The sequence below is a fragment of the Cherax quadricarinatus genome, chromosome 20 (genome assembly GCF_038502225.1).
Source record: "Cherax quadricarinatus isolate ZL_2023a chromosome 20, ASM3850222v1, whole genome shotgun sequence".
In the NCBI taxonomy this organism is placed as follows: Eukaryota; Metazoa; Arthropoda; class Malacostraca; order Decapoda; family Parastacidae; genus Cherax; species Cherax quadricarinatus.
This window is the reverse complement of record NC_091311.1, coordinates 44,832,337-44,857,336: the sequence shown is the minus strand read 5'-3', so window position 1 is coordinate 44,857,336 and position 25,000 is coordinate 44,832,337. Positions and strand designations below refer to the sequence as shown.

The 25,000-nt window shown below is 44.8% G+C and overlaps 1 protein-coding gene across 8 annotated transcripts in view; it reads left to right on the top strand.

The window, feature by feature from the left end:
• The window catches only part of sdt (stardust), a 660,846-nt gene that overhangs the window by 499,949 nt on the left and 135,897 nt on the right, over positions 1-25,000 (top strand). For 7 of the 8 annotated variants that reach the window (XM_070087045.1, XM_070087047.1, XM_070087049.1 and 4 more), the window contains one exon: positions 15,781-15,810. The exons of the other annotated variant lie outside the window; for it this stretch is intronic. In XM_070087045.1, the coding sequence (XP_069943146.1) occupies positions 15,781-15,810 (30 nt within the window). The remainder of the gene's footprint in view (positions 1-15,780; positions 15,811-25,000) is intronic. 8 annotated transcript variants of the gene reach the window in all.

The following is a 25,000-nucleotide window of genomic DNA, read 5'->3' as shown; positions in this document are numbered from 1 at the left end:
GTTCTACACATCCTCCCATATCTCTCACTCAGGTATGTTACGACAGTGAGCAGATTTGGGTCTAGGCCCTCAAGTACTTTCTACTCCAGGCTAAGGGATTGATTACCTCAAACTCCTTCTCATCTTCCACCATTCATCTTTGTACCGGACTGAGAAACTCGGTGAAACGTTTCCACAATAAAGGTTCACAGAAGTGCCTAATTCGTTAACGTATCGGCTTCTATAAACCAATTCCATCATTATCATGTGTATGTTTCACTTATACTGAAGCAAAACTCCCCAGCTAGTTGCTACTTCAGTGTTGTCTAGTGTGTGTTTTTCATCTTTTCTATTTTGTTTCTGTAGTTCGAGTTGCATATCTGTGACATAGCTGTTGTACCGTCGCAGTCCAGCCTGAGGCCAGACTTCCCTGTTGACAGCCTTATTAGCCAGGCTGTTTGTGTTTGTGGCTCGCGTAGCCATCACAACCCCCAGCTGATCAGACACTTGTCGCAAGCTACATCCTTGTATTGACTCAAGTTGCTGACATTGCCTTGAGGTGAGCCAATCTGGATACATCCACCTTAAATCAGCACCACCATCCACTCCTTTTGTTAGGGAGCGCCTCTACCTCCCTTTCCAATGGACTTCTAGCGTCTCCCTTTGTTAGGGGGAACTACCACCCATCGTCATGGGGGAATTCCGCCACCACCTTGTTTTGTAATAAGACAGACTGTTACCTCACAGCCTTTTAGCCCCTTCAGCTACTCCCACACATATCACAGCTAATTTGCAGCAGCTGTTGTGTGTTGAATATGATGGGGAGGGTAAAGTCCGAGCATGGTGAAGGTATAATTTATATAAGGTGGAGCCTATAATTATACTTTGCAGGTAAGGGCAGGGGAATAACTGCTCACGAGTAGTAGTGGTGGTGGTAGTAATAGTTGTGGTGGTGATAGTATGAGGTGATGCTGAGGTGGCGTTGTAGACAAGCCACATCAACTGGGCAGGATGAAAACTAGTAAATTAAGGCAGGACACGAAAGTTTTTGCAGTGGTCGAAAAGTGGGCTCTCACGGTTGGGGAATTGCCTGGAATTGTAAAGTGATTTGTAGTAGTATGTTATGGTCTGTAAGTGGGCTGGAAGGGTCGGAATGACTGGAGGTCTTAATAGCTAAGAAAGAGAAAAGAAGCGGAGACTCTTATAATCCAGGTGATGGCAGTTTGAGAGGAGCAACGGAAGGCGCACATAGTAGTGGACTAATTATTGAACTGGTAATGATGCTGTTCAGTGATACTGGTGTATGTTACATGCTAGTTCATGGTGGTTGAGGGATGCCAGGGTTAGTGGACGTGTTAATAGCTGCCTGGCAGGGTACTCCATTGCTTGACTAGATAAAACACACCAGGGTAACACTGGACAGCTTTCTGACTGTGTCTTGATCGTCCTGTGCAGCATCGTCAGTCTGTTGGTGTAAACAGCACGGAGTCTGAGGCAAACCCCACAGCCCGGCTGATCATATATAGACTGTACCCGGGTACCCATAGTTAGTTGTTAAAAAAAAACTTTACTATTGATCTCCGCGAAGGCTGATTTTTTGTTACCGGTTTATGACCAATTTTTATATATAAGTATTATACTGGATAACTAAAGTGTATTGAACACTTGAGTGCTCGATAATAACACACATGGAGACAAACTCGGAAGATTAATTAGTCTATATATTTTCGTGTTTTTAATATGCTTTGGGTGGAGCTGGCGTTAGTATATGTTGATGTGTAGGTTGACTCATCAACCCCCAGTCTCTTTAAACTACGCGATTATTAAAGAATAAAAAAGGCACAATACCGTGACTGGAACAAGACACAAATAGCCCGCACACAGAAGCTAATGACGTTTCGGTCCATCTTGGACCATTTACAAAGTCTCACTGTGTGTAAATGGTCGAAGACGGACCGAAACGTCGTCATAACCCTCTCTGTTCTGTGTGGGTTATTTGTGTACCTCATAATTTGTAATATTTTAAAATTAAGAATTAAACTAAGTCTTCCCGAAATGCCTAGCCATGCTAGGTGTTCTAGTGGTACACTCTGTAATCATTATTTTACTACATGTAAACCACACAATAACCAAATTCTGTAAACTCAGCATTGTAATCCTTATAGAGAATAAACTTTGAATTGAATTGAATTGAATTCAAAGCGTTAGGTAAATGCCACACCCTGACCCACCTCCCCACTACTTCTCGCCCGGACTTGCTTCATATTATCTTCCAGGGAAGTCCCAGGCTGCCGGGGGCTATCTGTTGACCTATCCGTGTAGAGTTCTCAGGAATCATCGCCTTTCCGGGGCTTTTGTTGTATATTATTAATATAGTAATCCTCAACATAGACAAAAGTACGAAACCTCTGGACCTGTGCAAGCCTTCGAGTCCTAGCGTCATCAAGTGCATTTGTCCAGGTCTTAGGGGCATGTGCAGGTGTCCAGAACTTGGGGTGTGCACCAGCAGTTAATGGATAAAAACAACGGAAGCCATTACTCATGGTAATTGCAGGATACAGATTCATGTCTAACTGCAGTAAAGCTGTTAAGCAGGAGAAGCTTCTGCTGTTGCTGCTGCTGTTGGAGCTGGCTGGAGCTTCGTAAACGCTGAGTGGGAAGCAAGGGACGTTGTGTTGAGGTGAAGGTTGGGGGTTACGCTACTGATCTTCACGATGACTTAGGAGTGTCTGGCTTGGCTGTTTGATACTTGGTCGTTTATCTTCTATCTCTTCTCGTCCTCTTGTCACAAACTCGAAAATTTTCTGAGGTAAACCAACCCAACGTAAACTGGACCTTTATTATTTTCATTGGTTTTATCGAAACGTCTTCGATAAAACTGTTGTAAATGAAGTCATCCATGTTCATATCTCCACATGTTCTTATATTTCCTCTATGGCAATGATTCTTAGCCTTTTTAAACGACCGTACTTGGTCAGTTCCTTTTTTATTCGCATACCTTGTTAAACGTAACTTAAAACTCATTTCTTTTGAAAAACTCCGTTATTTTTACATAAAAAACTGACAAAAAGATTAATTAGATCAATGACTCTATAAATAAAAAAAATGTATACGTTCACTTAAACAGAAAAAATACATTTGCCTTCTTTTGTTGTTGACGTTCATTAGTGATGTTGAAAAAGTTTTTTTTTTTTCTCTCAAATAGCCACACGTATGTTGTCACATTGAGTCAGGTTCTAGTCTTTGATTTTATGTGCAGAAGTGTTGAAAAAGTTGTCAGACAACAGGTGGTGGCAAATGGAACGAGAACTTCCAACGGTTTTTCTGCGTTTCGAGCTGTACACACCAGATTGTTTTTACACTCGTTCTATTTTCATTGGGATCCCTTCATCAGCTTTCAGTTCAGCAAGATCATCTTTCATTGTATCACTGTCATTCATGAAATCCAAATGAAAAATTAAGGAGTTCCGTATCCATCCCTGAGCCACACACAACTCTCACTTGCGACAGTATCCTGCTAATGTTTCACGCCAGTCATAGTGGACACTTCAAACCATACCCCCGGCCGGGATTGAACCCGCGGTCAAAGTCTCTCAAAACTCCAGACCGTCGCGTTAGCCACTAGACCAGCTAGCCACAATAAGATTCATCCAACTAGGTATATTTCTACACCATAGGAAGGCTAGCACAGGCACCACTGTGACCACAAATGCAAGTTTTTACATGACCGCGGGTTCAATCCCGGCCGGGGGTATGGTTTGTTTGCAATCGTGTCATTACGATTTCTTGAGTCATAGTGGACACTTCTCCCTCGCCAGCAGCAGCCTCGTCCAGTGAAGGTAAATTATTGAAATTTTCCTTCTAAATTCGATTTATCCGAATCGAAAGTTTCTGGGCGAAGGTCGACCGACAACTTTTCTCTAGCATTGATCGTAATCATTCCTCTTCCTTGCGTGAAAGTGTTTAGCTCGTACACCTTTGCTTTTTCGTACCCCCAGGGGGTATAGGAACCCCTCTCCCAGGGGGGTACAGGTACCCCTCCCCAAATCCATCAGAGGTATTATATCCGATCCTCTGAGTATGTTATGACTGTATCTCATCTGCTCAACTCTCTCTCTCTCTCTCTCTCTCTCTCTCTCTCTCTCTCTCTCTCTCTCTCTCTCTCTCTCTCTCTCTCTCTCTCTCTCTTTTATGTGCGGGTTATTTGTGTATCTCTCTCTCTCTCTGTCAGTTTCAGCTCGTTGTGCGTGTTTCCACAAACGAAGCTAAGCCAAGTGAAACTTCACATGTCCTATAACATTATCACTGCCACTTGAAGACTTACAAAAGCCCACGGATTACTTGAAATGTGAAAAAAAATGACATCCTTCTTTGCGAGTTCTTTCTGAGTGAGTCGCCCGGCATTCAGTCTGCAAGGTGACCCTCGAGGTCTGCTTTATCTCAGACAAGGTGGAGTTGGTGAAGGGAGCTAAACAAGAAAAAAAAGTTGACAAGGTAAAGTCGAGGTTAGTTTGCAGCTTAATTGGCAATTAGTGTTGTTAAGACAGTCTTTAATAATTAGCGGCGTGAGGCAGTGTGTATTGAGAAGCGTTGTGCTGTGTGTTGATGGGCTGCGTTGTTCTGTGTGTTGAACTGCGTTGTGCTGTGTGTTGATGAGCTGCGTTGTGCTGTGTTGATGAACTGCGTTGTGCTGTTGTCCATGTGAGTAAATAATTAGCATGGGAGAAGTTTGGAAAGCAGCGGTTTCTGAGACGTGATGATGGTGGTGGTGGTAGTGAGTGGTAGTGATGGTGGTGGTGGTGGTAGTGAGTGGTAATGATGGTGGTGGTAGTGAGTGGTAGTGATGGTGGTGGTGGTAGTGATGGTGGTGGTAGTGATGGTGGTGGTAGTGAGTGGTAGTGATGGTGGTGGTAGTGGTAGTGATGGTGGTGGTGGTGGCAGTGATGGTGGTGGTAGTGAGTGGTGGTGGTAGTGATGGTGGTGGTGGTGGCAGTGATGGTGGTGGTAGTGATGGTGGTGGTAGTGAGTGGTAGTGATTGTGGTGGTAGTGAGTGGTAGTGATGGTGGTGGTAGTGAGTGGTAGTGATGGTGGTAGTGAGTGGTAGTGATGGTGGTAGTGAGTGGTAGTGATGGTGGTAGTGAGTGGTAGTGATGGTGGTGGTAGTGAGTGGTAGTGATGGTGGTGGTAGTGAGTGGAAGTGGTGGTGGTAGTGAGTGGTAGTGATGGTGGTGGTGGTGGTAGTGATGGTGGTGGTAGTGAGTGGTAGTGATGGTGGTGGTAGTGAGTGGTAGTGATGGTAGTGAGTGGTAGTGATGGTGGTAGTGAGTGGTAGTGATGGTGGTAGTGAGTGGTGGTGGTGGTAGTGATGGTGTTGGTGGTAGTGAGTGGTGGTGGTAGTGATGGTGGTGGTAGTGATGGTGTTGGTGGTAGTGAGTGGTGGTGGTGGTGGTAGTGATGGTGGTGGTAGTGAGTGGTAGTATCGTAGGGATCAGCAACTATGCTGACAGTAGTGAGGGTGGTGGTGGTAGTGAGTGGTAGTGATGGTGGTAGTGATGGTAGTGAGTGGTAGTGATGGTGGTGGTGGTGGTAGTGATGGAAGTGATGGTGGTGGTAGTGATGGTGGTGGTAGTGGTGGTAAGCATGCGCCACCACTTGGTCTCACTAGTATTATACAGGTTTATAAGTGTATTTAGTAGTAAAGTAGATATAAACAGTAACAACGTGATTTATCTTGAGGGACACTGGCGTTAACCCTCATTGTTAACGATATTTAACCTGCGTTAACAATATTCGATCTTATAGTTAATACATTTTAAAGGTTAACACGTGTCCTCCCTCCTAGTTATCAGTATTACACTTCTTCAGATAACGAATGAAATAGTTATAACCATAATTTTTAAAGGGATGGAGGGATAAGCCAGCGGAAGGCCTCGGTCAGATGACCAAAAGCTCCAGCGGTCATCATATGACCAAGACCCGCGTCAGGAAACACCTCGATACAGATATTTTTGGTGATTGTCTGATGCTGATAAAGGGATGTTGATCCAGGGAATTGGCTCTGGCTATCATTCTCCAGACTCTGTATTATCTTTCAGGTTTACCACAACGTGATTATAATTTGCGATACAGTGAATACCGTCATTCTGAGACAGACTTGATAAGCTTTATATGTGAAAACCTTAATTAAGTCTTTCATTTCCTTCAATACATCTTTACATTTCTCAAACTACGTAAATTTCCGAGTGTTTCTAAGAGCGGGTCCTCTTCTCATATAACAAATAACGTCACATTCACGGTATATCAGCACATACACTGTTATACATAATATCAGACGTGAACAGAATATGAAGAGCTGACAGCTAGTGTAGCCTCACGCCTGGCTGACTCCTGTCAGAGGCTGACTTCTGGTGTTCCTCAGACTCTCTCCATTTAGTCAAGCTTCATATTCTTAACTGACCAAGTGTTTTATGCTTCGTTTCTTTCGTTACTAGGAAACTAAGAGCTTATTGCCATATTCTTATATAAATACAGAATCTGTAACTTTCGTCTTTAACGTTATTCTTTCAAGAAATACACAAGCGTCGTAGCGCTATCCCCATATATATACATCGTGAGATCTCTGTGTATGTATATGCCCAGAGTTTGATCTCCTGTTTTAAGGGGTAAGCAGGTTATATACACCTTCAGAGAATAAAAAGGCACAATACCGTGACTAGAACAATACACAAATATCCGGCACATAGGAGACTGAAACTTAGCACGACGTTTCGGTCTGACTTGTACAATTAACTAGTCACACAGAAACGTCGTCATAAGTTTGTCTCCTCTGTGGGGGTTGTGTATGTATACTCACCTTTAATGATCATCATGTAGTCGATAAACTTTCAACCCCGTGATATAAAGTATTCGCCGCCTAAACCAGATTCTCGACATCAGAATTTATGGAATAACTGTTAACTGTTGATTTTCCAATGGTATTATATTATTCATATTGTGGTATGTTACCCTCTGTTAACATTATTTCAAATATAGTGATATTTACAGCATTCCCGGCATTTCTTAAGCCACTTTTATTTAATGTATCCTTGAAAGATTAGCGGGAAATTGGGAATGTTGTGATCTGTCGAGTTACATGGTGTTGTCAGCGCTCTTACGAAAAGACCACAGTGGAATGAGTGATGATAGATGTGTTTTCCTTATTTATGGCACTCTGGTGAAAAACGACCAGTGTGTTAAAAAAATGTATTTCAATATTTTTTTTTCGTGATTTCGAAGTTGGTTGATGCTGATACTCTTAAACCTCCGAAGACATCGCTAAATACGCTGCTGAACCTCCGAAGACATCGCTAAATACGCTGCTGAACCTCCGAAGACATCGCTAAATACGCTGCTGAACCTCCGAAGACATCGCTAAATACGCTGCTGAACCTCCGAAGACATCGCTAAATATGCTGCTGAACCTCCGAAGACATCGCTAAATACGCTGCTGAACCTCCGAAGACATCGCTAAATACGCTGCTGAACCTCCGAAGACATCGCTAAATACGCTGCTGAACCTCCGAAGACATCGCTAAATACGCTGCTGAACCTCCGAAGACATCGCTAAATGCGCTGCTGAACCTCCGAAGACATCGCTAAATGCGCTGCTGAACCTCCGAAGACATCGCTAAATACGCTGCTGAACTTCCGAAGACATCGCTAAATACGCTGCTGAACCTCCGAAGACATCGCTAAATACGCTGCTGAACCTCCGAAGACATCGCTAAATACGCTGCTGAACCTCCGAAGACATCGCTAAATACGCTGCTGAACCTCCGAAGACATCGCTAAATACGCTGCTGAACCTCCGAAGACATCGCTAAATACGCTGCTGAACCTCCGAAGACATCGCTAAATACGCTGCTGAACCTCCGAAGACATCGCTAAATACGCTGCTGAACCTCCGAAGACATCGCTAAATACGCTGCTGAACCTCCGAAGACATCGCTAAATACGCTGCTGAACCTCCGAAGACATCGCTAAATACGCTGCTGAACCTCCGAAGACATCGCTAAATACGCTGCTGAACCTCCGAAGACATCGCTAAATACGCTGCTGAACCTCCGAAGACATCGCTAAATACGCTGCTGAACCTCCGAAGACATCGCTAAATACGCTGCTGAACCTCCGAAGACATCGCTAAATACGCTGCTGAACCTCCGAAGACATCGCTAAATACGCTGCTGAACCTCCGAAGACATCGCTAAATATGCTGCTGAACCTCCGAAGACATCGCTAAATACGCTGCTGAACCTCCGAAGACATCGCTAAATACGCTGCTGAACCTCCGAAGACATCGCTAAATACGCTGCTGAACCTCCGAAGACATCGCTAAATACGCTGCTGAACCTCCGAAGACATCGCTAAATACGCTGCTGAACCTCCGAAGACATCGCTAAATGCGCTGCTGAACCTCCGAAGACATCGCTAAATATGCTGCTGAACCTCCGAAGACATCGCTAAATACGCTGCTGAACCTCCGAAGACATCGCTAAATACGCTGCTGAACCTCCGAAGACATCGCTAAATACGCTGCTGAACCTCCGAAGACATCGCTAAATACGCTGCTGAACCTCCGAAGACATCGCTAAATACGCTGCTGAACCTCCGAAGACATCGCTAAATATGCTGCTGAACCTCCGAAGACATCGCTAAATACGCTGCTGAACCTCCGAAGACATCGCTAAATACGCTGCTGAACCTCCGAAGACATCGCTAAATACGCTGCTGAACCTCCGAAGACATCGCCGAATACGCTGCTGTTACCAACGCTACGTAAAACTTCTCTTGTAGCGTCACTCGTGTAACGTCGCAGATGTCATCATCTTAATGGACCTCAGCCTGGTGGAAGAAACTGGCTGAGGAATGAAGATGAATGTCTGAGACTAGTCGCAGTCACTCTTGTGGATTGTCTTCTGCTTCCAACGCTGAGCGAGCTTCACAAGTCTGGTACCAGCTTGTGTGTTATACTCGAGTGGTGGTGTGTGATCTTGACCTGATATATAAGTTGAAGTATAACCTGAGGACTTCTGTTATTTATACCTTTTGATATGAAGCAAAGAATTGCGTTAGCTTTATTGTGAGCACTTACTGTTGGCTTTAGATTCCTGCACCCCTCAAGGGAGTTTCCTTGATGCTGGTGAGGGGCTCTTGATCTAGGGAATTGAATATGTGCTCCAGTTCCCTGAATTAAGCCTGAATACCTTCTAATTCCCCCCACCCCACAGGGGATGTATAATCCTGCGGGTTTAGCGCTTCCCCGTGATTGTAATTTAGATTCCTGTTAATCCAAACTTTTCTTCGCATTCATTCTGATTATGATCTGCATTATTTAGTTTATAAATACTGTGGTTATTTTTTTTCCTCTGGATTAGTACTCAGCATTTGTCAGCATTGAATTACGTCTATCACTTCTTTGATCACTGGATCAACCTATCCAGATCTTCCAGTAGCGTTCTAGTATCCTCATCAGAATTAACCTGACGGCCTATTTTAGTATCATCAGCAAACTTGCACACATCGCTATTTATTCCCTCGTCTATGTCGTTTTATGACTCAAGAAATCGTAAAGACACGATTACAAACAAACCATACCACGGGTGGGGTTTGAACCCGCGATCAGAGAGTTTTGAGACTTTCCGACCGCGGGTTCAAACTCCACCCGTGGAATGGTCGTTTTATGTATAGTGTTATTGAAGATGTGTTATTGAAGTCCATGTACACAATATGGTGTTCGTTATCATGATCCACTGTCACAAGTACCTTTGTGAAAAAAAAAAAAAGAAAATTCGTAAGGCAAGAATGCCTCTTTGTAAAACCTTGCTGAGACTAATTGATCGATTTATATCTTTCAGTGTGGCTTGGAATCTCTTCTGAAATTATTGATTCCGTTAATTTTACCCACAGTGGAGGTTAAACTAATGGGCTTATAATTCGAAACTGACGACCTGTCTCCACGCCTCATGAATCGACCCTCAAAAGCTGACACCCAGGTGCCTGTTTACTAGAAAGTAAACAGAGGTAGGAGAATTGAACCAAAGGCCTTTCAGTCGTGAGCCGAGAGCTCATTAGTGATTCCAGTACAGTAGTGCTGCTCCTTGTGGGGTCATAGGCCAGGGTGAGCATCCCTGATGACGCTACTTCTGGCCGTCACTTACGATGACGGGGATCAAGTACTTCCTTGTACGCCATTCCATCATGTTTGTAACTGGCTGTGTAGCAACGTGAGGCTGGGAGGAGCGGGCGTCAAACACCATCGCGTGTGAAGGAGAGAATCGGTAGTCTAAAATTAAGTAATGATTTGGCAACCTTCACTAAGTTCCTTGAGCCCTAGAACCAGACGAGTCCTGTCTAGAAGGTGGCGAGTCCTGCTCTACCCCTCCCCAGAGGTGACTGTACTCTGCTGAGCCAGGGACAACGATGCTAAGGCAGCCCTGGTGAGAAAGTACTCTTGGTTTGAAGCTTTGTTGAGTCTTGTCCAACAGTGAGGAAATACCAGCCTTTAGCCTGACTGAAGCTGGTACCTCAGGCATTGACTCCACCTCCGTCACTCTCCAGAGCCCTGCGGCAGGTAACGGCTGGCCAATCCTTCGTTTTTTCTGGATGTATGCACGCTGGACTGTACCAAAGAAAACGGTAGTGTGCGAACCAGAATGGAGAATGAACATGGATGACGTAGATATTTTTTATCGAGACATCTATAGGGTTATTTGACCCCATAGGGTTATTTAATAGACTAAGCTAACAGAGCCTATTTTCCGTGGGCTCTTACCCTAGGGTGCTATATTCAATAGTCTGATAACTCTCAGATACTTTAGGTATTAGGCGATCGCTAGTTAACTGGATATCCTTCCTGGTAGCGGAACCCCGCGATTACTGCCTTTGACCGGGTTCGAGAGTTTTCCTCTTTCCGCAGTCCTAGACCAGGATTGATTGGTGTTTTGCCTAGTTAATCAGGCTGCTGCTGTTGGCGGCTGGCTGGCCCACACATCCATCATAGCCTGGTTAATCTGGCATTTGACAGATATGTTCCGTTTCCTTTTGAAGAATTCTAAACATGTTCCGGCAGTGCTTCTGATATATTATGATAGAATATTGAATAACCTGGGATCACAGATGTTGATACAATATTCTCTTATTGTGCTCGCGTTTCCCCATATATTTATTACACTGCATATCTCTTATTCCGCTTTGTTGTTATGGTTACCTGGTTACCTGGAGGTTATTCCGGGGATCAACGCCCCCGCGGCCCGGTCCATGACCAGGCCTCCCGATGGATCAGGGCCTGATCAATTAGGCTGTTACTGCTGGCCGCACGCAGTCCGACGTACGAGCCACAGCCCGGCTGATCCGGCACTGACTTTAGGTATCTGTCCAGCTCTCTCTTGAAGGCAGCCAGGGGTTTATTGGCAATTCCCCTAATGCTTGATGGGAGGCTGTTGAACAGTTTTGGGCCCCGGACACTTATGGTGGTACTGTGTGTTTGGAACTAGGCCCTTAAGTATTTTCCGTGTATATATTATCGTGTATGTCTCATCCACTCCCTAGAGTACATATTCAGAACGTTGAGGCTTACCAAGGGATTTAAGTGTTTTCCTGGCTGTATGTGAGGATTAAATGATCTCTGTATCCGTACCATCTCTGATATCTCTCCTCAATGGAGCTGTCAACACTGAACACTAAGCGAGAGATCACAAGTGATTTGAATAGTGTCACCATTAGCATTATTTCCCTTGTTTTGAAAGTTCTCATTATTCACTTCATCATGCTCCTGGCTTTCACGACATTTGCCTTCTTGCTTTCTTTAAAAGTTAGATCAGCTGACGCCGTTGCACCCAGGTCTTTCTCATGATCCTTTCGTTCTAATTGTTGATCCTCTTGGATTTTGTATACAGTACACCTTTCGAATTCATTCTTTCTATATTTAAGTAGTAGGAACTTGTCACCATTGACTGTCGTGATATTCTCTGCTGCCTACTGGAAGATTTTGCTTTTATCTTCATTTTTTTTTTCCGTGTATTTTACCGTGATGGTTTTCATGTTTATTTTGGTATCATCCCCAGATATTAAACTGTGGCAAGTGTTTTTTTTTTTTTGTTTATTTAGTATCTGTCATGCGTATGATCAGTGAAGGAGCCAGGACTGTGCCTTGGGGGGGTACTGAACTTTTTTACTGATGCTGATTTTTTTCTTGTTAATTATTACCCTTTGTGTTCGATTTATCAGAAAGTTGAATGTCCATTTGCCTCATTTTCCCATTATACATATTGCCTACATTTTATATGCACTCATCCCGTGGCTGCATTTATCAAATAAACTTTGTGAAATCCTTGTAGAACACATCAGCATTTTGGTAGTCCTCCACTGCTTCCTTGTCATAAATGGTTTAGTAGTTCTAGTAGGTATGATCTTCCCGCCGTAAATTCATGTTGGTTAGATGTTACGCAGTTTCGCGCTTCATTATTCTGTCCAAGACTTTACGATTTGTGATGTTAAAGCTACTGGTATTTTTTTCTGCCAACGTTCTGCTGCCTCCTGTATGCAGCTGTGTTATGTCTGAGCTTAATTGTTCAAGGCCTCTGGGATTTCATCTATTGCCAAAGAATATAGAGCGCTCGTGCCAGTGGTATTTTGCACTTTTTATAAATAAAGAACATGTTTCCTGAAGGACGTTGCCAGGGGTCAGCGCCCCCCGGGGCCCGGTCTCACACCAGGCCTTCCGGTGGATCAAGGCCTGATCACCCAGGCTCTTGCTGCTGGTGACACGTAATTCAACGTACGAAGCACATCCTGGCTCTGGGCAGGAACTGTTTTGAGAAAATTGGCAAACTGCTTCTCGAAAGACTAAGTATTAAATTAATATCGCATTATTTATAATTAGTTAATCGTAAAATGTCAGAATCAGTGTTAAAGAAAAGGTAAAAGAAAGAGAAAAATGTTTGCTAAGTATCCTGCGAGGTTCTCTCTTGGACGGTGTAAACATTACCGAAGCGGCAAGACAAAAGAGCGGCGGGCGAGCCGAGCGCCCAGTGGTAAACACACAGGAAGTCTGCTTCTATTGCCTCCCGCTACCTTCGACGTCATCTCTAGAAAAGCCATCAACCTCTTCCAACCTCAGGTGCACACTTCGCTAAGAGATACGCCATAATAGTGTATACAGAGGTGCGTTGCATGTCTTCTGACTCGTGCTAGGCAAATCTTGCTCATCACATACTCATTTTCACTCGTGTATTTCTCTAGCTTCTGCCGCCTCTATTGCATGCCGAAAAATTTAGGTACCTTGTAGTTTCTATTAATGCGAACGGGTCTGGTTCTTAGTACTGATTTGTTTGTGGAGGGGGGGGGGGGGGCTCAGTGTCTTTGCTCTTTGCCTCGTCTCTTTAAGTTCCGCTTTAAGTTTCACTTCTCTTGAGCCTTGTCATAACCGAAATCTTAAATGTTTGCGGAGTCAGCGTTTATGTCCAGTTCATTCCACTTGCTTAGTTCTCTGTGGCTGAAAAGGAATTCCTATCATTCCTTTGACGACGCTTCAGTATTAACCTCCATGTTGCCTTATTCCTGGTTCTTGCTGTAATAATTCTTCCCAGTATCTTCTTTGTCGTAATCCTGTCTTCCCTAGTCCTCTGTTCTTCAGGATCGTAAACTTCAGTTACTTGACCTTGTTTTCATATTTCACCCCCTCCCCCCCATCTCAGACTGGGACTAGTCTGATGGCAGAACTTTGCAATTTTTCATTCTGAATGTCCTTGATCGGATGGAGGCTCCACATCATTTTTTTTTTAATAAACATGACAAAAATTGCATACAGCGCTAAAAACTATTAATATTTCTGAAAGTTATACAAAGATTAGCCTCGTACTAGCTGCCGAATTCATATTGTTGATGAATTCCTCCGGTGATTTGTTCAGTGTGATATTTGTTCCCGATTTTTTTCTTTCGTCGTTATATGTAGTTTTTCTTTTTTCCAGTCTGTGCTTCGTCTCCAGTTTCCCTTCTTATTCACTCAGTTGCACGACCTGCCACTTATTAAGGTCGTGAGTGCAGTACTTGCCATCCTAGTAACCTGATGAACTCTCCCTGGCGGCCGTCCTTGTCATCTCTCTTCTGTTTTGTGTTTATTCTAGAATCATTTTGAAAATGTGCACTCACAATCCCTCCCCCACCTCTCTCTCTCTCTATCTATCTATCTATCTATCTATCTATCTATCTATCTATATCTTATTACTGATTATCGACTTATTTCTGTTTCCTTGTGTCTGTCGGAAATTTTTCTTAGGCCTCCCTGCCCTTCCATTTCACTGTTTCAGTGAAGTTATTCCAGGAAATTTCCCAGACCTTCGTAGCCGCCTCTTCTGTAGCCGACTGTTCTGTTCTAGACTTTGATTTTTGTCACCAGCCCCACTACTCCCCTACTCCCGGGCTCCGGGAGTATCAAAACTATCGGAACTCATCAAAGGTATATCAAAGGTTTCCTAGCATTCCTAGTGTGTGTTCTCTGAGGGATTGATGACTGCCACTGATAACTTAGCGCTCCTTATCTACTTAGCGCTCCTTATCTTGGTCACTCTATACAAGTCCAAACTTTTCCAATAAATTTACCTGTGAGTGAAATTCCTTGTAATCAGTAGTCATTGTTCTTCTTATTTTTCTTGTGCTGTATTTGGCGGTTGTCCCATTCTGTGCGTCCTGCAGCACTTTGCTCCGTGCTGTGCCCTGTTTCTTGCTGTGCCGTATTCCATCCCGTTCCTTGTTCCTTGCTGTGCCGTATTCCATCCCGTTCCTTGTTCCTTGCTGTGCCGTATTCCATCCCGTTCCTTGTTCCTTGCTGTGCCGTATTCCATCCCGTTCCTTGTTCCGTGCTGTGCCGTATTCCATCCCGTTCCTTGTTCCGTGCTGTGCCGTATTCAGTGTTGCGCTCTGGATGTCCCATGGCGAGCCAGTGCTCCTTGCACCCACCACTGGTGCATCACGAACACCTGCTACCTGTACAAATGTTATCTTACGCAGCAGTTAGTGTAACAGTATACTGAGTAAGCCATGTATCTGCTGACAGTCGAAAAGTCGACTGACTTCCTGCTGTTTCTGCTGCCCTTCCCGGAAGGAAAGGTGGTGCTACGACTGTCACTTTTTTTTTTTTTTGGGGGGGGGGGGTATTTCATGTCACGTCGTTACATTAGAAAAATTCGTCACTTCTTCATTACGAATATTTAATGTCTGATTTTTACTTTTAAGATAATGTTACGTCTTCTCATTAGTAAGATTTGATGTCGCATCCTTTAATTTTTAAAAAAAAATAAGAATCACGACATCTGGGTATCTTTATTTGTAGACGTTTCGCCATCCAGTGGCTTTACCAATACAAATTCCAGGACACAGTGGGAAGACTGTAGAACTATATAGAATAGACGAGGTAATCAGTCCCTCAGCCTTGTAGTTGGTGAAGAGAACCGTAGTCTTAAAGACCACTGTACTCTTGAAAAGACTGATGAACTGATTACATCGACTCCAGGCAGAGAGACTGATTACCTCAAACTCCTTCTGATCGTCACCATTTTTCTTTGTTTAGGACTGATGAAGCAACTGTGTGGCGAAACGTTTCCTCAGTAAAGATACCCAAGTGTTGCACATGTGTCTAAAATATCAACTTGTCGGTTATCAGACCATTTATCTACATATTTATCATGTATAAAAATATATTAAACTGTGCTGTTCGTATTTTATGGTAAGTGGAAGGTGCTATAATGTTTCTTTGTGTTTTACAGGTGCGTGTTGGGAGGGAGTCTGTCCTCAGGGTAAGACAACTTGTTTCATGTTACTGATACGGAATTGATACTCTGACAGGGCCAATAAACCCAGAGTTGGAAGATTCTTGTTTTTTTGTGTGTGTGTGTGTGCGTGCGTGTGTGCGTACGTACTTACGTACCTCTGGAACCATATACATGTACGTATGTATGTGGTTCCAGGGGTCGAGTTTGGGGTGTTTCTGTGAGGAGGGGGTATACTCACTGATTTATGTAGGGGGTTTTGACGGGGGGGGGGGGAGCGTGTGAAAGATATTGTGTGCGGGAACGTGAATATGTGGGAGTGTTGTGCGAGGGTGTTGTGTGGGCGTGAGCATAGAGCTTGTGTTGGCTTCGTTTTATTTTTCGGGAGTCTCTCTTCAGCAGAATTTCTTCGCGAGATGGATGCCAAACATGAAGTTTGTACACACACACACACGCACACACGCACACACGCACACGCACACGCACACACGCACACACACGCACGCACACACGACTGACAAAAGGAAAAGTTTTGAATATAATTTTTGACCTTGAAAAAAAATGAACTGGAAGAATTTAAAGCGTATTTAAAGAACAGAACATTATATTGAGACTAACTTCGTCATTATAAAAATTATATTTTATAACTGTGTGTATTGTAACTCAAGTGTCAGCTATACGCCATTTCTCTCCAGAGTAATGTAGACTTGAGGTAAACCAATACAGTTGAGTTGAGGTTGTTGACGTCTTGGCTCAGAAGGAAAGAGGAATTTGGCAACGTCCAGAAGACGAGACCTGACAAGGCCAACCCAACATCACAGTGTTGATAAACACAGGGTTGACTGGGACGGTAGAAGCACGCAACCCGCAGTGCTCTCTCCAGCTCTCTGGTGCTGGTACAGAGCCGGCATCAGCTCTGTACTAGCTCTGCTTGGTACAGAGCTGGCACCCCACTTGTATAGGTTTGAGTCGCTGACTGGTGGTAAGGTGTCGTTGTACAATTGCCTCACGAACACTTACAGCTCTGGTGGTTTTCGGTTTTGATGAATTAGACATGTGTGCAACATTTAGATATCTTTATTTGTAGACGTTTCTCCATTCTGGACTTTATCAGTACAATGCAGGGACATAAAAGACTGTAGAACAGGAGGTAGTCAGTCCCTCAGATTTGGAGCAAATGTTGATCATCGTAGTCTTGTTGACTCTGAAGCAGCAAGATGGCCACTATACACTGGAGTCAGAAGGAATAAAAGGCACAACAGCGTGACTGGAGCAATTCGCAAATGTGTGTACGGGAGTCAGATAAGGTGTAGCTGATAAAGGCCTTGTCACTGGTAGGTGGGACCAACAGTGGAAGTAGGTCATGCCCTGGAGCTGGGTCAGAGGTTATCTTGTTAGTTGCGGAGATGTCTGTTGTGCCAAGATTCCATGATGATGATGTCTAACAGGCGTAGTTTGAGGTAATCAATCCTTCAGCCTTGAGTCGTTGTAGTCAGTCCACCAGTCTTAAAAAGAATACAGCACATGTGCGAAGAAGTAGCTTATATACCATTCATCTACATTCCTGTCTGACAGAGCAACATCTTGGGATCTTAATACGCAGGAAATTCTTCACCCTTGGGCATGACCTACTTCCACATTGGTCAAATGTGATACCACCTATGACTGCTGCACCTCTCCTGCCTACGGTATGTAAGCTACTTCTTCGCACATATGCTGTATTCTTTTCAAGATTGATGGACTGACCACATCTACTCAAGGCTGTATGGACTGATGAAGTCACTGTGTGGCGAAACGTTTCCTCAATAAAGATATCCAAGTGTTGTATATGTGTCTAATTTATCAACTTGTGGGTTCTCTGAACCATTCATCTACACCTCCTACAGTCTTCCCCTTGTGTCCATGTATTGTATTGATAATCACTCGATGGCGAAACGTCTATAAATAAAGATATGCAGATGTTGAACATGTGTCTAGTTCATTAACTTGTCGGTACTGTGTACCAGTGACATATTCTCCACTTTGGTTAAGTCTCTTCACCTACCAGAAGTGGTTACCTGGGTGTTAGATTATTGCATCCTGGTTCACCTAGCAGTAAATGGTTACCTGGATGTTAGTCGACTGTTGCGGGTAGCATCCTGAGGTCTTTCAATTGAACTGTTGTAGGCTGACACACGATTAACAAACTCAAAAAAAAAAAGGGGGACACAGGCACGCTTCCTTCCTAATTCGCCCACACGCACAAATCTGAAATATTCACGTACAATTTTAATTAACCTTTGATACTGAACATGTATAATGACCCAGATTAGAGCAGACAGTTCTCATGTGATGTACACAATTAAGGAAACAGTGTAAAATAGATGGGAAAACAAGCAACAAAATATATTTCATATATTATATTTCATATATTACTAAATGTGGACTGTGACGACAAAGTATTAAATTTTTAATAGAAGAAAATATAACCAGTTACGAATTTATAAACTCTGATAAACTGGGTAGATGACGCATATAAAAAAGAGCAAGGACACGATCTGAAGCAGTGTAAGGAAAAAAAGACTTCAGGGTTTATTTATGAAGACGTTGTCGGCTGGAATGAGTTCTTGGAAAAGGCTTTGTGTAACACCTGGAACAAAGGAAAAAAAAAAGATACATAAGTAGACACTGGCTAAGAGAACTAAATCTGAAGACCCAGCGGGACGGCAGGAACAGGGAAGATGTAACAGCAGTGATGAGGATATCAAGTGGACTTGATGAAGCAGACAGTAAAAGGTGAGGATGACCTAGACTCGGGTGTTGGAGCCACAAAAACGTTTGGAAATATTTTGGCTTCATCAGGAAGTGGAATAGATTATGCAAGGTAGTTGTGGGAGAACTTGCACAATTTTAAGGGTAAGTACGACAAGGCTGGATATTTGCGTCACCAGTCAAGAGACGGGGGTAGGAGCTGACAGGAGGCTCCTACAGCTAGGTGCGAAACTACTGTGCACTTTGATACGGAGTGTGCAGGTTCAGATCCTACACACACACACACACGTACGTGTGTGTGTGTGTGTGTGTGTGTGTACGTACGTACGTACATATGTCTTTCACGGTCCTTATACAGACACAAGCGCTACGAATATGACTCTACAAGAAAGGAAGCGAAAAGACAATGACAGCGACAGTAGTAAAGTCTGAAACACAAATCCTAAGCTGATGTATGACAGAAGATTGAAAATGACAGAAAGATATCCCTAAATTATGGTCTTATTATAAATGGTGTACAATACCGGCAGTTCGTAAGACATGTGTGCAACATTATATATCTTTTAAGGAAACATTTCGCCTGTACTGCAGGCTATACGGTCGAATTCAGAGATAAATTACAATCCTGGAGACACTAGACGACATGGAGAGGCTTGCTCTCATGATTTTGTATGTATGTATGCCGACGGAGGGAAGAGGCATTTCCTCGGGGCGGTGTTGGAGTGCTTCCCTGGGTGAGGGTGGGAGAGACCTGGCGTGTTGTGACGACGCCTGGGAGGTCGAGTCAAGGTTGGCCCAGGAATGCAGTTTGGGGGACTTGTTGATCTGTTGTGACTGTTAGTTACCATTTTGTCCTAGGCGCATGTCGATTAGACACTAGGCCTGTTGTACGTGTGTGTATCTGTGTGTGTGTGTGTGTATAGTGAGAGTGGCATGTGTGTCTGTGTGTATGTTTGTGTCTGCGTGTGTGTGTCTGCGTGTGTCTCCGTGTGTTTGTGTCTCCGTGTGTGTGTGTCTCCGTGTGTGTGTGTCTCCGTGTGTGTGTGTCTCCGTGTGTGTGTCTCCGTGTGTGTGTGTGTCTGCGTGTGTGTCTGCGTGTGTGTCTCCGTGTGTGTCTCCGTGTGTGTGTGTGTGTGTGTGTATAGTGAGAGTGGCATGTGTGTCTGTGTGTATGTTTGTGTCTGCGTGTGTGTGTCTGCGTGTGTGTCTCCGTGTGTGTGTGTCTCCGTGTGTGTGTGTGTCTCCGTGTGTGTGTGTCTCCGTGTGTGTGTGTGTCTCCGTGTGTGTGTCTGCGTGTGTGTCTGCGTGTGTGTCTGCGTGTGTGTGTGTGTGTCTGTGTGTGCATGCGTGTGTGTGTGTGTGTGTGTGTGTGTGTGTGTGTGTGTGTGTGTGTGTGTGTGTGTGTTTGCACACGTGTACGTACATTCGCCTATATGTACTCTCATAGGAGTCGACTCTCGCCTGGTCGATCTTCTCCACTGGCCGTTTTTGGGCTCTCTCCGGATTGCATAATATAAAAACGGAGGAGCACTATAGCAGTACTACTGGCCCATGCTAGGCATGTCTAACTCTCACCCACACTCACTTGTCGAACATATTTTTTTAAAGTTATCCAAGGTTCTCGCTTCAGTGACGCTTCTCAAGAGTTTACTCCACTCATCAACATCTCTACCACCTAACCACATAACATATGTAGTGTTGTGGAACAGCTGTATTAGTGTGTAAGATGGGTAGCATTTAATTGATAAGCAAGTGAGTTGGAGTGCTGGGAGGGACACAGGGGGTGCAAGTGCGGTCAGAGGTCGTGACCTGATCCCCAGGTAGTCAGGTCTTAGCCAGGGTCGTGTGGTAATTATGGGGTAGTAGAGGATGCTTGCGACTCGGAGATTACAGGAAGAGTTAGGGATAGAGATTTTGTGAAGGAAGAATTGTGAGGTAATATGTGTGGGTGTTGAGAGGGAGTGTGTGTGTGTGGGTGTTGAGAGGGAGTGTGTGTGGGTGTTGAGAGGGAGTGTGTGTGTGGGTGTTGAGAGGGAGTGTGTGTGTGTTGAGAGGGAGTGTGTATGTGTGGGTGTTGAGAGGGACTCAACACTACTGGATCACTATGACATGGCCTTGGATGCACTGGAAGAAAATCAGAATGCAGATGTAATATACACAGACTTTGCAAAAGCATTTGACAAATGCGATCATGGCGTAATAGCCCATAAAATACGTGCTAAAGGAATAACTGGGAAAGTGGGGAGATGGATCTTCAACTTCCTAACAAATCGAACACAAAGAGTAGTGGTCAACAGAGTTAAATCGGAGGCTGCCATAGTGAAGAGCTCTGTTCCACAAGGCACAGTACTCGCCCCCATCTTATTCCTTATCCTCATATCAGACATAAACAGAGATATACACCACAGCACCGTATCATCCTTTGCGGATGATACTAGGATCTGCATGAGGCTGTCATCTGCTGAGGACGCGGTTAACCTCCAAGAAGATATAAACAAAGTTTTCCAGTGGGCAACGGTAAACAATATGATGTTCAATGAGGACAAATTCCAACTACTCCGTTATGGAAAACTGGAGAAGATAATAACTAGAACAGAGTACACTACTGACTCCGGCCATACAATAGAGCGGAAAAATAATGTAAGGGACCTGGGAGTAGTAATGTCTGAGGATCTCACTTTCAAGGATCACAACAGTGCCACGATCGCACGTGCAAAGAAAATGATAGGATGGATAATGAGAACTTTCAAAACGAGAGATGCCAAGCCCATAATGATCCTTTTCAAATCACTTGTTCTCTCTAGGCTGGAATACTGCTGTACATTAACATCTCCATTCAAAGCAGGTGAAATCGCAGATCTAGAGAGTGTACAGAGATCCTTTACTGCACGTATAAGTTCTGTCAAGCACCTTAACTACTGGGAACGCTTGGAAGCACTTGACTTGTACTCGTTGGAACGCAGGAGGGAGAGATATATCATAATCTACACTTGGAAAATCTTGGAAGGAATGGTCCCAAATCTGCACACAGAAATCACTCCCTACGAAAGTAAAAGACTGGGCAGGCGATGCAAAATGCCCCCAATAAAAAGTAGGGGCGTCATTGGTACACTAAGAGAAAACACCATAAGTGTCCGGGGCCCAAAACTGTTCAACAGCCTCCCATCAAGCATTAGGGGAATTGCCAATAAACCCCTGGCTGCCTTCAAGAGAGAGCTGGACAGATACCTAAAGTCAGTGGCGGATCAGCCGGGCTGTGGCTCGTACGTTGGACTGCGTGCGGCCAGCAGTAACAGCCTAGTTGATCAGGCCCTGATCCATCGGGAGGCCTGGTTATGGACCGGGCCGCGGGGGCGTTGATCCCCGGAATAACCTCCAGGTAACCTCCAGGAGTGTGTGTGTGGGGGTGTTGAGAGGGAGTGTTTGTGTGGGTTACCTGGAGGTTATTCCGGGGATCAACGCCCCCGCGGCCCGGTCCATGACCAGGCCTCCCGATGGATCAGGGCCTGATCAACTAGGCTGTTACTGCTGGCCGCACGCAGTCCAACGTACGAGCCACAGCCCGGCTGATCCGGCACTGACTTTAGGTATCTTTCCAGCTCTCTCTTGAAGGCAGCCAGGGGTTTATTGGCAATTCCCCTAATGCTTGATGGGAGGCTGTTGAACAGTTTTGGGCCCCGGACACTTATGGTGTTTTCTCTTAGTGTCATGGACCGGGCCGCGGGGGCGTTGATCCCCGGAATAACCTCCAGGTAACCTCCAGGTACCAATGACGCCCCTACTTTTTATTGGGGGCATTTTGCATCGCCTGCCCAGTCTTTTACTTTCGTAGGGAGTGATTTCTGTGTGCAGATTTGGGACCATTCCTTCCAAGATTTTCCATGTGTAGATTATGATATATCTCTCCCTCCTGCGTTCCAACGAGTACAAGTCAAGTGCTTCCAAGCGTTCCCAGTAGTTAAGGTGCTTGACAGAACTTATACGTGCAGTAAAGGATCTCTGTACACTCTCTAGATCTGCGATTTCACCTGCTTTGAATGGAGATGTTAATGTACAGCAGTATTCCAGCCTAGAGAGAACAAGTGATTTGAAAAGGATCATCATGGGCTTGGCATCTCTCGTTTTGAAAGTTCTCATTATCCATCCTATCATTTTCTTTGCACGTGCGATCGTGGCACTGTTGTGATCCTTGAAAGTGAGATCCTCAGACATTACTACTCCCAGGTCCCTTACATTATTTTTCCGCTCTATTGTATGGCCGGAGTCAGTAGTATACTCTGTTCCAGTTATTATCTCCTCCAGTTTTCCATAACGGAGTAGTTGGAATTTGTCCTCATTGAACATCATATTGTTTACCGTTGCCCACTGGAAAACTTTGTTTATATCTTCTTGGAGGTTAACCGCGTCCTCAGCAGATGACAGCCTCATGCAGATCCTAGTATCATCCGCAAAGGATGATACGGTGATGTGGTGTATATCTCTGTTTATGTCTGATATGAGGATAAGGAATAAGATGGGGGCGAGTACTGTGCCTTGTGGAACAGAGCTCTTCACTATGGCAGCCTCCGATTTAACTCTGTTGACCACTACTCTTTGTGTTCGATTTGTTAGGAAGTTGAAGATCCATCTCCCCACTTTCCCAGTTATTCCTTTAGCACGTATTTTATGGGCTATTACGTCATGATCGCATTTGTCAAATGCTTTTGCAAAGTCTGTGTATATTACATCTGCATTCTGATTTTCTTCCAGTGCATCCAAGGCCATGTCATAGTGATCCAGTAGTTGTGAGAGGCAGGAGCGACCTGCCCTGAACCCATGTTGCCCTGGATTGTGCAGATTTTGGGAATCCAGGTGATTTGCAATCCTGCTTCTTAGCACTCTTTCAAAGATTTTTATGATGTGGGACGTCAGAGCTATTGGTCTATAGTTCTTAGCTAATGCTTTGCTGCCACCTTTATGGAGTGGGGTTATATCCGTTGTTTTAAGTGACTGTGGAATTTCACCCATGTCCAAGCTCCTCCTCCATAGTGTACTCAGGGCACGCGAGAGGGGTTTCTTGCAGTTCTTAATGAAAACAGAGTTCCACGAGTCTGGGCCCGGGGCTGAGTGCATAGGCATGTTGTCAATGGCTTTTTCGAAATCTATCGGAGTTAGGGTAATGTCGGAAATCTGGCATACATTTATGGAGTTTTGAGGCTCATTCATGAAGAAATCATTTGGGTCGTCGATCCTCAGACCGATTAGTGGTTCACTAAACACAGAGTCGTACTGGGATTTCAATATTTCACTCATTTCCTTGTTGTCGTCTGTGTAAGTCCCATCCTGTCTGAGTAAGGGCCCGATACTAGATGTGGTATTTGCCTTGTTTTTGGCATATGAAAAGAAATATTTTGAATTTCTTTCAATTTCACTAATAGCTTTAAGCTTCTCCTGTTGAGAGGGAGTGTGTGTGTGTGGGTGTTGAGAGGGAGTGTGTGTGTGTGGGTGTTGAGAGGGAGTGTGTGTGTGTGGGTGTTGAGAGGGAGTGTGTGTGTGTGGGTGTTGAGAGGGAGTGTGTGTGTGGATGTTGAGAGGGAGTGTGTGTGTGTAGGTGTTGAGAGGGAGTGTGTGTGTGGGTGTTGAGAGGGAGTGTGTGTGTGGGTGTTGAGAGGGAGTGTGTGTGTGTGGGTGTTGAGAGGGAGTGTGTGTGTGTGGGTGTTGAGAGGGAGTGCGTGTGTAGGTGTTGAGAGGGAGTGTGTGTGTGTGGGTGTTGAGAGGGAGTGTGTGTGTGGATGTTGAGAGGGAGTGTGTGTGTGGGTGTTGAGAGGGTGTGTGTGTGTGAGGGTGTTGAGAGGGAGTGTGTGTGTGTGGGTGTTGAGAGGGAGTGTGTGTGTGTGGGTGTTGAGAGGGAGTGTGTGTGTGTGGGTGTTGAGAGGGAGTGTGTGTGTGTGGGTGTTGAGAGGGAGTGTGTGTGTGGGTGTTGAGAGGGAGTGTGTGTGTGTGGGTGTTGAGAGGGAGTGTGTGTGTGTGGGTGTTGAGAGGGAGTGTGTGTGTGTGGGTGTTGAGAGGGAGTGTGTGTGTGTGGGTGTTGAGAGGGAGTGTGTGTGTGTGGGTGTTGAGAGGGAGTGTGTGTGTGTGGGTGTTGAGAGGTTGTGTGTGTGTGTGGGTGTTGAGAGGGAGTGTGTGTGTGTGGGTGTTGAGAGGGAATGTGTGTGTGGCTGGGTGTTGAGAGGGAGTGTGTGTGTGGCTGGGTGTTGAGAGGGAGTGTGTGTGTGTGTGTGTGTGGGTGTTGAGAGGGAGTGTGTGTGTGTGTGGGGGTGTTGAGAGGGAGTGTGTGTGTGTGTTGAGAGGGAGTGTTGAGAGGGAGTGTGTGTGTGATGTTGAGAGGGAGTGTGTGTGCGTGGGTGTTGAGAGGGAGTGTGTGTGTGTGTGGGGGTGTTGAGAGGGAGTGTGTGTGTGTGTGGGTGTTGAGAGGGAGTGTGTGTGT